General features: G+C 41.6%; 1 protein-coding gene across 4 annotated transcripts in view; it reads right to left on the reverse strand.

Moving 5' to 3' along the window:
- dusp8a (dual specificity phosphatase 8a) overlaps positions 1 to 12,339 on the reverse strand; it is a 42,815-nt gene that overhangs the window by 21,706 nt on the left and 8,770 nt on the right. For all 4 annotated transcript variants that reach the window (XM_061036481.1, XM_061036480.1, XM_061036483.1 and 1 more), the window contains exon 3: positions 4,355 to 4,493. In XM_061036481.1, the coding sequence (XP_060892464.1) occupies positions 4,355 to 4,493 (139 nt within the window). The remainder of the gene's footprint in view (positions 1 to 4,354; positions 4,494 to 12,339) is intronic.

Below are 12,339 nucleotides of genomic sequence, written 5' to 3' on the forward strand. Positions count from 1 at the left end.
TGCTATGTACTGTCATAAGTCATTTTGGTGCAGTATTTGTCAGTAAAACGAACAAGCAATAATAAACTTCTGAGACTTCAGAAAGCTACCGCCAATTAATGCAGATGAAGAGAAAACTAGTTCTTCAGGAATGAAGTGAGTTTTCTGATACACTTAAGCATGACATGCAGTGCTGACATTTTTAGACCTGGTAAGTATGTAGTCTGGAATGTGATGTAGTTCAAGTCTCATCCAGTCTGTTCAGCTGGCGGAGGGCAGTTGGAGGTCAGAGGTCAGATTGGCATATCTACTGTAGCTGGATAGTATATGTGGATATTCCATCTTGATTGGTTAATAGCTTGTTCTGCAACCAGCAAACATTTCATTTGTATATCTTTTTAAATAAAAAACCTTTATAATCACTTTATAATTTTTGTTTTTTTAATGGAAACTAAAGAATGAAATACTAATAAAGGGGGAGGATGATTACTCCTTTCAGTGCCTTCTCATTGAAATGATCATTTGCATGTTAAGTTTCAGCACTGCTCAGATGCCTTTTACTTGCTGCCCTCTAAGCCTCCCCTGTTCAGAAAACGTAGACACTTCCGGCACGTGCCCTTTTCTCTCTCTCATTTACTTGTGCCACCCTTTTCTCTCCCTTCGCTCCCTCGCTTTAGTAATCCCACGAAAAACACTGGCAGATGGTGCTAGGGAATTAAGGGCAGCCTCGCACATCTGCAAAACTCACAGACTCACACACAATTAGATGGATAAAAACACACCTGCAAACCTGTCTCTACATCTTCATTTCCTCTTATATGACCTAACTCACTTTTTCCTATCAGCCCCTTATAGGCAATTTTTCTCTATTTATTCTATTTCCTCTATATTTAACAGTACTTCAACAACACTGAGCTTGGAATAAAACGCATTTTGATTTTTTTGAACACCCATCCACTTTTCATCTGCAGAACATGACTACATGTTTTCAACCTCACTTCCCTTTTAGATAATTCTTCTCTCTGTGTTCTCTCTCTCTGCAGCCTCTTGTGCTAAAACTAGAACATGAGGTGCAGAGGCCAACACCAAAACATTTCATCCTGGCAGGCCTAGATCAGAGCTGATGTGACACATCTACGCAGTTGGCATCAGCTAACACCTAGCTACACACACACACACACTAGCCGGCGGTGTTGCCTTTGGTTTGGCTGTGTGCTGCAGACTGGTGGGAAACACATAAACTTTAAAACCCACTGGGGAGGCAGCTGGTTCAAACCGAGTGATCCTCTCCTCCTCTAGCGCACACACTCACACGCACATTTAGAACTCTTAAAAGGCAAGACATCAACATGGGCTCCAACTGAGTGAGATCATTGCTGTGGTAAAAATATGGCTGTCCTCTGAGATGTTTCTCACAAACATGTTCACACAGTCGATGAAGTAATAACGCAAACATACACGCAAAACCAAGCATTACCTAAAGGAACTCATGCAATCACATGCACACATAAACTCTTTCCAACATTCAACATGGATATATATTTAAAACACAGAATAAGAGTCATTTGCTACAGGGATTACTTTTCTCATTCACAAACACAATGGCCCTATTGGGACGGTTGCTCCATGACTTCATCCTCATGTAGGAAGTGGTGTGCTTTCTGACCCCGAGTCATTGATTATTTAGTAAACAACAGAAACAGAAGAGGAGTCGACAATTGTTTTTTTCCCCTGATCAATAGGTTCCCATACAAGCATTGGGTGGTGTAACATGTCATTCAAGAATGCAGCTGATCTGCAAAATCTTTACTGCCATCAAATTATCCTATGGAAAGCTTAAAATGTATCTTAAATATGAACAATATAATCACATTTCAGGGATGGGTGTCTGCACATGCTCTGCCTTTGGCAAGCTCTTGCATTTGTAACAGTTAAGGCAGAAAATCCTTTTCCCCCCAGACATCAGTCTCAGTATGTAATTACACTTTTATTCATCCTGTCCATCCCATTTATGGATTCTTCTCTTTCCTTTCATCTCTGTTATCAGAGTCCTCCCACCCACATTAGCCCTCACTTGGTCAGCAGTGATGTCACGGTGTTTGTGTATGTGGTCTGCATACTGCACGTGAGGCTGAAAATAATTCATGGGTCAGATATGAAGTTATCACTGAATCTATAAGCATCATATATCAGGGGTTCAGTAGAGGGGCAGAAGGGGGGGGGGGGGGGGGTTAGGTGGGAAAGCGTGAATAGAGGGGGGAGGGGGAGAAAACCCAAGTGCAGAAAAGAAAAAAAGAAAGCACACCCCAATGATGACCCCCAATCAATTATTTTCTTCCCTCAATAAAATCCTAAAGCCACCTTTATATATTTATATTTATATATATAGCCGCATTTACAAGGATATGCAAAAAAGCAAAAAAAATCCTCTGAATTGGATGCTGGAAGCAGAAACTTTAAAACCTTTTCATACCCTAATGGTAGCTTTTATGAAAAGTCCAATTTTTCCAATAGATTTCTATAGATTACCTTACGTTGTTTTGGTGGTAAAATGATACAAAATATTGTCCTGGTATTCTTTAACTGGCTGTTGTGAAAAGAATCCAATGGCTTGTCCCTTTGCTTTCAGCTGCCTGGTGTTTCCCCCATTTTGCTCACTCGCATACAAACACTTACACTCACACATGAAGACAAAACCCAACTTTGTAACAGCAGCCTTTTGACACTGGGTTCACAAATTCTTTGCACCTCAAATAGTAAGATGTAGCCCCTTTTAGACCACTGCCTGAAAACAGAACTGAAACTTATGACCAAAATGTCTTCAGCATACTTAAAAAAAAAGAAGGAAAAATCTTGGAAATAAAAATGATGCAGGAAGAACAGTTCAAAAAGTCTTGAAATTTCCTGAGCAAGCATTTCCCCATTCTTTCCTTCACAGTATCTTTCTCATGAAACCTTTTGCAGATTCCTTTGACGCACACACACAAAGATAGTGCAGCGCACATCAACATGCCATTATGCAAGCATGCATCTGTGTATATGCAACGCCCTGAGATGCATCACATGTGCACATCAAAAACACATCAGACACAGGCAGCTAGCTCCACTGACCCCAATAATACAAGCACACAAGCAACAGCCAATGCTATTGGCTGAATCCTTCTGGGGAATCTTGTCTGCCTCTGTTGTCGTGGAAACAGCAGAGAAGCAACGGGGACAGAAATGGCAGAAGCAAGATTTTTCTTTTTCTCCCCTGAAGAAACATATCCAAAGGGAGCTCAGGAGGCTGATAAAGAGGAAGAGGAGGGAGTTTCTGACAGGGGGTCTTTCGTTTAAGAGGGGGTATGATGTGTGATCAAAAAAGCTGAGGAGGAATATCCTGGTGTTTTGTGTGAAATCAAACTGTGTGTGTGTGTGTGTGTGTGTGTGTGTGTGCATACAGTATATGCGGCTGTGCCCAGCACAAGAATGTGCTCTGAACATCTCTCCGTCTGTGACTAATTTTGGAGTCCGGGTGCTTTGAGGCAATCCTTTGCATCTATGAATGACTCATGAAAAAATGCTTATCTCCCAGCGTAAGGAGAGAGAGCTGAGATGAGGAGGAGAAGAAGAATGGGGATGAGGGGATGTAGAAAAGGGTGCAGAGATTTAACCAAGCAACGCGCCTCTGCCGTCTCATTCCAAATCCTGACTGAGGCAGATTACGCTCTCCTTTCTGCGCTGACACATTTGGGACGGACTCAAAAGCCTCCACTGGTGGATGTGTGCGCAATGTCGCCTGTTAAAAAGCTGCAGCCACCGCAATCGAGAGGTTATTAACTCAACAAGGCTATTAACAGTCTTGCCGGGGCTCAATTATAAGTCTTAGTGTGCTTAGTGGACACTATGACAGGATAATAACTGTGGTAAATAAGGCCAGAGGATTGAAGTTAAGCTTAAGATTTATTTCAGCGTTGCTGGGTGGGAGAACGAGGGGAGCTTAAACATCAAAGAGTTATCATAGAGGCTTTGTATCCAGGCAGCACTCTTTTAGACTTCCTCCTCTAGTTTCTGTCTGTGCATGTAACTGTGAAATTCTGAGGACTACCAGTTAATAAAGAAGAAAAAACCTTGCATCAAAGGTCTGAAGAGTTGTTGTGATCATCAGTGACATCTGCTGACCAAACGGTGCAACTGCAAACAATTATATTAAATCTGCCATGAGTGTGAGGTGAGGTTCAGCTGCTTGCTGTACAAAATAATGTGAATAATACAAAATAAAACTAACTCATAAAGTGGATGTGAATGTCCATTATGGATCAGGGAGATGTTCTTTAATGCACACAGAAAATAATAAAATAAGAACAACACCATTGTATTGTACACATTCACATACCAGTGAGCAGGGAGACTTTGTGGAAGGTGCCCTCCAACTTTCCCATGAGAATGTGCACAAAGCCGTCTTTAGACAGATGCCCCGCCTCTTTGGAGCTCTGGTCATATACCACCACTTCCTGCTTCCTGCCCAGCTCCACCTGCACAAAGGACAAACAACAAGGAAGAGAGAGAGTTTAATTTACACTGCTGCTGTGAAAACCATGGGAAGTATCCAGTAGCAGAAAGACCTTACATTTTTATGACTGGAATAATAAGAATGTAAATGGCATATTGAAAAGGGAAAAGCAGAATTCATTGATATTCTAAACAGACCAACTGATCCTTAGAGAAGTAAAGACTTTTGCATATTGGTTAAAAAAAAACTACAACTGGAGTTGTTCCCCAAACACCGGATCACACTGCTTCCCTTACAAACAAACCAGGAAGCAGCAACAAGAAACGCCTCACACACATATTGCTGTGAGTTATGACAACAAAAACTGGGTTCATTCATTAATGCAAGTGACTATATCAGGTCATTCTGGACTTAGTTGTGAGGTTATATGGCTACAGTTATGAAAAATGCATTAGAGCTGAGTGTTTCACTGTGCAGCCGTGACTGTATTTACGGTGCAGATACTGCTGAGAGGGTTGTTTGTTGTAATGGCAGGCAATATCAGTAAAATCATAAAAGCTGAATATGTTGTTAAGGGTGTGGACATCCATAAATGCATCAGTGTGATGCTGTTTGATTCAGACTGTGAAGATGAGAGAAACACACACACACACACACACACACACACACACACACACACACACACACACACACACATACACACACACACACACACACACACACACACACACACACACACACACACACACACACACACACCAGCCTGGCTGTGTTGTTCACCATGTTGTCAGGCAGGCTTTGGTCACATGACCATCAGGCAGCGCTTACTGCAGCTATGAATCACTGCATCATCGAACAGCCACTGGACAGGAGAGGAGAGGGGGAGGAGGAAGGAGGGGGGATCGGAAGGGAGGGAAAGAGGGGGGGGGGGGTGTGATTGCAATGGTCAGGCAGAGGAAGATGGTGATGAGATTGAGAAAATGAAAAGAGGTATATTACAAAACAAAGAAACTGATTTGAGAAAAAGGGGGGTGGTCGACGAAGGGGAAACAAAAGACGTAGTGGGACGATTAGAGGGATTAAATTGGAAACCAACCGCATTTCTTTTGTTTACCATAACACAAATGCAACATCATTCTATCAAATGTTAGATGGGAAAGCTACTTGCCTCCGGGTACTGAACTTTCTCTAATCCTTCCTACTGATCCCTTCTTTTCACTGTGTATGCTGAAAGATACATAAATGCTGATATCTCATGCTACGCAGTGTAGAATGTGCATGGTTATGTTTCTGCAGCCATAGCAAAGAGCTGGTCGATAGCCGAGCAGGTGAATTAGACAAGGTCAGTCTCTGAAGCCTGGTTACTATCCTGGCTCAGTGCGGCCTAATTGCATCTAGCACAAACACTGACAAAAGTACAGAATCCATTATCCATAGCAATAAGCAAATGTGACCAGAGAGGTTACACTCATGTCTTCCAAATGATACCTGTTCACTGTTAAACATATCATAAATGTTTAACACGAGAGGCTGAGTTTTGAGTTCTTAGCCCTATTCTGACTGCCCATTCAAAGGGCAATATATTGCCCCGGTGACATCTCGCCTTCACCATGAATGTCACAGAGGCGTAATGAGGGGAAGAAGTGATCCCACCTCTGTGTGGTCATTTAACAGAAGCATTAGCTTAGCAGTTGCGGAATCATATGCTTTTGTTACTCCCCTTGTTCTTTTTTACTGTTGAATACAACTGAAAAAAAATATTATTATTTTCAATATCTTTTAATTTGCAGATGAATTTCAAAATTATATATATTGGAAATGTAATACAATTGTGAAAAATTACCATTACAATTGCCAAGGGCCCAAACTGACTCTAATTTCGTTTTAGTCCTTCCCACAGACTACAATACAAATGTTTTCATTAATGAAAATACAACTGGCGACAAGTGCATACTTTTAAGAAGATAAACAGTGCAATCATTTGACAAATTTAGCTTAAAATGTGTCTCGAATGATTCACCTATCATCAAATAATTTGCATTTAATCTTTTTTTCTTTTGATCAACTTATATTTATTATCTAATTCTAACCAGTGACTTTAAAATAAAGTTTATAATTGGTTATTATATTAAATAGCAGTACTTTGTAGAGCCTAGTGACTGTTTACCCAATGTTTACTTTTTAGGTTTTAAGGTTTTACTCTTAACTTGTTATTATTCTTCCTGACATGTTAAACTTCATGGAAATCTTTCTTTGTTTTAAATCCCTCACTGTCCATCTTTACATACTCTGGATCATTTTGGCTAATAATCCTAATGGGATCAGATCTAATTTTGGAGTTTGATGTCAACACTTGAGGATTACCCGCATTTGACCACGCACGCACGCACGCACGCACCCATGCACACACACACACACACACACACACACACACACACACACACACACACACACACACACACACACACACACACACACACACACACACACACACACACACACACACACACACACACACACACACACACACACACACCATTAAGGATAGTGAACTTGTTAGTCAGCAGTGCAGAGGAAAAAGTTCCACTGCAGACGTGCAATAATAAAATGAGTGCTGCGGTAAAAATAGAATCAGTTTGTTAGTCATTGTCAGACAAACAGTGGGTGATGCATTCAGGTTTTAAGTATACAATTTGTCACTAATCCTACTTCTTGTTTTCTTAACTGATTGAAATGAGGAGAACTGTACGATGTCTGTCTATATGTATATGACCCTACTATCCTATCCTGAAACTACTGTATAGGACTCTCTTTAGGTTTCTGTTTTTTTAAGATGTTCTGTCATTTTACAATTCAGATTTGTATTTAATATCCGCTCAAAACTAGATTCATTACATTTTTCAACTAAGAATGAAATCACATATCCACACATTGCCTTAAAGGTGTTTCAGTGAGTATGAAAAAGCTACACCTCCAGCTCTGTATGTGATATACATATAGTTTGCTGCAGTGCTAGAGGTCAACGACCTGAGGGAGCGAGAGGCTGGCTGTCAGACTGCAGCAGTAGTACAGAGCTCTCATCCCTCTGCAGTGCTACAGCATCACTACTACAACAACTGTGTTGGCCTGGATGCTCTGACGCATGCACACTGCAGGTAAACAGAGAATGCCACGTAGAGAATGAAAAGGGAGGCACCAGTGAGAGGAATGTGGAACTTAAAAAGTCTGGGGGATATGAGGAAAGATGGGGGAAAGGAAGCCCATGAAGGGATCAGAGGGAATAAAGAAGGAGGAGGATGATCAGACAGTGGGAGAGGACAGATAGATAGATAGATAGATAGATAGATAGATAGATAGATAGATAGATAGATAGATAGATAGATAGACAGAGTTAACTACCAGCTACCTTCAGATTATTTAGTGCAATTTTTGGGGGGGGATTCAGGTGGAGGGACATGTTGCAATCACAATGTATAAATATGAAGCACAGCAGATTAACATAAACAAACGGAGTTACGTAACGCAGCTTTTTCCAATATCGTTCAGCACTAACACACACACTAACACACACCATGAAACACGCTGCCCAACTTGTTATTCATGGTATGTATGTATGGTAAATGCTTGTTTGAGATAGCTGAACATGGTTTCCCCCTGACCTCAGCAGTGTAACTGACCGGTGACAGGGTCAAAGTGAGTATGTGTGTTTGTGCGTAAATCGGCATGTGATACAACATCAGCACAAACAGTCTAAAAATGGCCCCACATTCCTGAATCCTCTTGGTATGTCCTCTATGGGATGTCCCAAAGAAAAAAAACAACGGGACTGCTCTAAGATTTGACCCTACCTAACTGTGTCTTTAGCTTAAACTTTAAGAAATACATACAATTCAAAGTCTGTACGGAGCCCTAAAGTTGAGACTGGAGAAACAAAACACTGTGCATTTTAATGTCAAAACCTTTTTTCCCACTATTTGTTCATCAGATGCAAAATAAATCACCCCATATAAATGTTTTGTTACTTTATTTATAGGCATATTTACAAACTTATTATGTAAATTTAGCTAATGGTAAGGCAATCCATAAACACATGACCTTACATACAGTACATTACTTACTAATAGAGGACCTGCTCTAACAGACAGTGACCTCTGTGAACCGTGGATCTGTCAGTTTAAGAGTCCGCCTCACAGGGTGTGACATATAGCACCCGTCACTGTAAAGATACCACCCTGGGGCTAGATGATGTCATTGATTGGCACTGGCAGCTGACACTTCCATGTGTGCTTTTGGAGGTGTAATATGTTTGCCACAGTGTTTCTGTTGTACTCCTATCCTTATGAGGACCAAAAACAAAAGTAGTCTAGAGTTACATGTTTACAGGTTTAAGTTTTGGCTGAAGAATTAGCATTATGTTGAGGTTTCATTTAGAAGATTAAGTGTGAAGAATCAATGTAACGAGTATATAAAGTCCTCAGAAGTACAGTGTTTAACCACTGTGTGTCTCTGACAAGAATGTGTAAATGTGGCAAGGTGGTAAAAGTCCCCGATGCCTCTGTGCATGTGTAGTGTGAGGTCATCACCCAACATTTCAGAGATGTGGTCACCTGATCTGCTCACAACCTCACACCCTTAATATCAGAGGACCTTAAAAACACACGCATAAAAACAAAAGGTCACATAAGCTTTAGGATTCAAAATCAGATTCATGTGAAAGTGAAGATATTTACTTATAAATATGACATTTCTCTGTACATCTCTCCCTTTTGATCCATGAAAAACACACAACTGTTGTTTATAAAGCACACGCCGATGTAGGTCCAGTTTCATGTCAACCACCTCGCTGTAATGAGAGCCATATTTCATATCTGCAAATCATCCATGAATCATTCCGTGCATCTTTCATTCATATCCATAAATTAGAAATACATTTACATATAAACTCCTGCCTCACATTGCAGCAGGTTTTATCTGTAACTATAAACAGCGGTTGAGTGTGTGTCTATGTCAAACAGTAGGATCTTTAAAGCAAACAGTGATTCATGCCATGACCTCATCATGGCAAACACATGACATATCCTGCTCTGTAAAAAAAAAAAACACCACCGGCTACAGCGTCTTTGTTTTAACTTGGCAAAAGAAAAAAACTGTGAATGAAACATAAAAAAAAACCCTGACTCTACCCTCTGGGTAATCTGGGAAACAATCCACACAGTGACTCATCAACTAAGTTCTCAACTCTGCTGCTACTGTCAGGACAGATGACACAGGAAACATTCATGTGTTGCCCTTCATTTTGTAATACTGCACTGTAGTTACTGGAAACTGCAGTGCACAGAACAAAAACTGGAAGGTGTTTTCCAAAGACATGGCAAACAGGGTCTTTGCTCTGCGCCTCACACATACATTACTAAATAATTTTGCCTTTTTTCACAATCCCGGGACTTCCTGCCCTCAGGTCTTCAAAATGATCCGTGAATTACCCATCATGTATCATAATACACTTCTCAGGAGGAAAACACAGCATGTGGTGCGTCATGAGTGGAATTGATGGAGCTTCTTTATTGCTTAAATGCATTAACTGGTCACGTGCAGTCTCCCACTGTGCTACGCAGCAGGGCACTCTGCCAGTCCAACCAATTAAGATCACAGACGAGATCAAGGAGCCAGCACCAGGATCTCTCTGCTGCTACATGTCCATTACACAGTACCCAACAACAATAATGGAGCTACTGTTCATTGACAGGACTAATATGTAAGTATAGTACAACACTAGAAGATATATGTCAATGTAATCACAGATGCAGGACTTTAATGTCAACAACAATGCAAGTAATTAACTGTATACAGAGAAACAGTACAACTGCATTCAAATAGAATTCTTTGAAACCATCAATGATCTTTGACAATCTGAGGATATTGTTTTCAATAAACATAATTTTTCACTAGATAGAATAAAAGAACAGAAACAACAAAAACAAGTTAGAACAGCCATTTTATTAAACCAGCAGCAAAGACCTTAAAAAGTATTAATTTAAAATAAAAACAATTGAGCAGTAAATCATCAATATCAACGTACAACATTTGCAAGGACATTGGTAAAAAAAAGAAAAGAATAAAACCGGGGGGGGGGGGGGGGGGGGGGGTCCTCTAATCTTGATGCTCCTTTATTCCCACACGTCATTCCCACTTTCTCTCTCTCTCTCCAGTTTTTGACTCTGTCCACTGTCCTATCTCAATAAATGCATGAAAAGCCCAAAAATAATAATTTAAAAAAACAAGAAAACCAGATCCACTTAATGACATGGCAGTATGCTGATTTTTTAAGTTTTTTTAGTTCACATCAAGTTTCCAAATTTAAGGCAAGTTTATGGCTCATTTTGTGTCCTCTGCCACAAGAAACAACAAGACTACAACTAAACAACTAGACTTCCACAAACAGCTAGTATGATAGATGTCAGTATCGAGGCTGCTGAATTTCATTCAACAGAGGACTGGTCTCCATACAGGAGAGAGATGGCACTTCTCGGGTTGTGAAAACCTCTGGTCCATCTGTCAGGCCCGGCCGACCGGCTGTCCCGGCCCCGGCAGCGAGGATTAGCCGGGTTTAAGCCAAGAAACCAGCCGCCTGCCCTCCAGCCAGTCAGAAAAGACACGAGGAAGCCCTGTTCCCCAATAAGCCTGTGCCATCTCTCAACCAGCAGAGGTCCACCACCACCTAACCTACTGTATCCAGCTCCACCTGACCCACATTAAGAGAGAGGGCATAAATAAAGAGCATATGATGGAATGGGATGTGAAAGGGAGAAGAAAGAGGACACCATTTTGATTTCTGCTGTGTTGGTCATGGATGTTCATTCAGCCTGGTTAACTGAAGCGTTGGGCGCTATGAAAGAGGGTGAGTGCAGAGCCTTGGGGGATGTAGGCTATTAGTGCTCAATGGGATATGAGGCGGGAGACAGCCAGGGAGGAGGCGAGGCAAGGCAGCCCATCCATGAATACCCTCAGTGCTGCTCTCCCGCTTCCTGCATTCACTTCCCCAACAAAGAGCCACAATGGTGTCCTTTTCTGTCTTGGTTGGCCGAGGCAGCTCCTGGTGATGCTCAGAGCAATGTGGGGGGTAGAGAAAGTGTGCGTGTGAGTGTGTGTTTGTGTGCATGGGGATTGGGGACGTGGGGGTTAGTTGGGAGCTGGCTTTGACACCACACAGCTAGTCTGCACGTGCCCAGCCCGCGGCCTGCCAGTGGCCGCACAAAAGGGATGATGTCATGCTTAGCCAATAACAAAGGAGTCTGGGTCTGTCAGGCCCTCCTCTCTCACACGGTTAGTTTCAGCTTTATCCAGCCTAGCATTAATCGCAAGCCTTATCCTCTTTACTGGGGGTGGGGAATGGATGGTAACAAACCAGCCATCGGGCGGAGGAAGAGGAGAGGAATAGGAATAAATGAAGAAGGAATGGATGCATGGTGGGAAGCTGCAGGCTTTGGTTGACAGAAGACAGCACCGTCAGGAGATAGAAAGTGAGAGGAATCAGGAGGAAACGTGGCTTAATGGGGGGCCACAGTATGAGACCTGCCAACCTTAGGACCCCACACCGAGATAGATCCAATAGACCCAGCATAAAACACACACAGGCAGGATGCACTGACTGAAATAATGAAACTCAAAGACTTTGGAAGAACCAAAATTTCTCAGACTTCACAGCTCTCATCGCCAGTTTTTTCAACCTCCATCCTCTTTAGTTAAGTCTATTTTTTCAGTGTGTAAATCTAGAAATGGCAATAGTAGCTCATGCATCAACAAAAATGAAACCATTATCTGAGCAGAACTGGATCTTTTGGTCATAATGAGTCATGAGACCCAGGATC

The sequence above is a fragment of the Labrus mixtus genome, chromosome 4, assembly GCF_963584025.1.
Source record: "Labrus mixtus chromosome 4, fLabMix1.1, whole genome shotgun sequence".
Classification (NCBI taxonomy): Eukaryota; Metazoa; Chordata; class Actinopteri; order Labriformes; family Labridae; genus Labrus; species Labrus mixtus.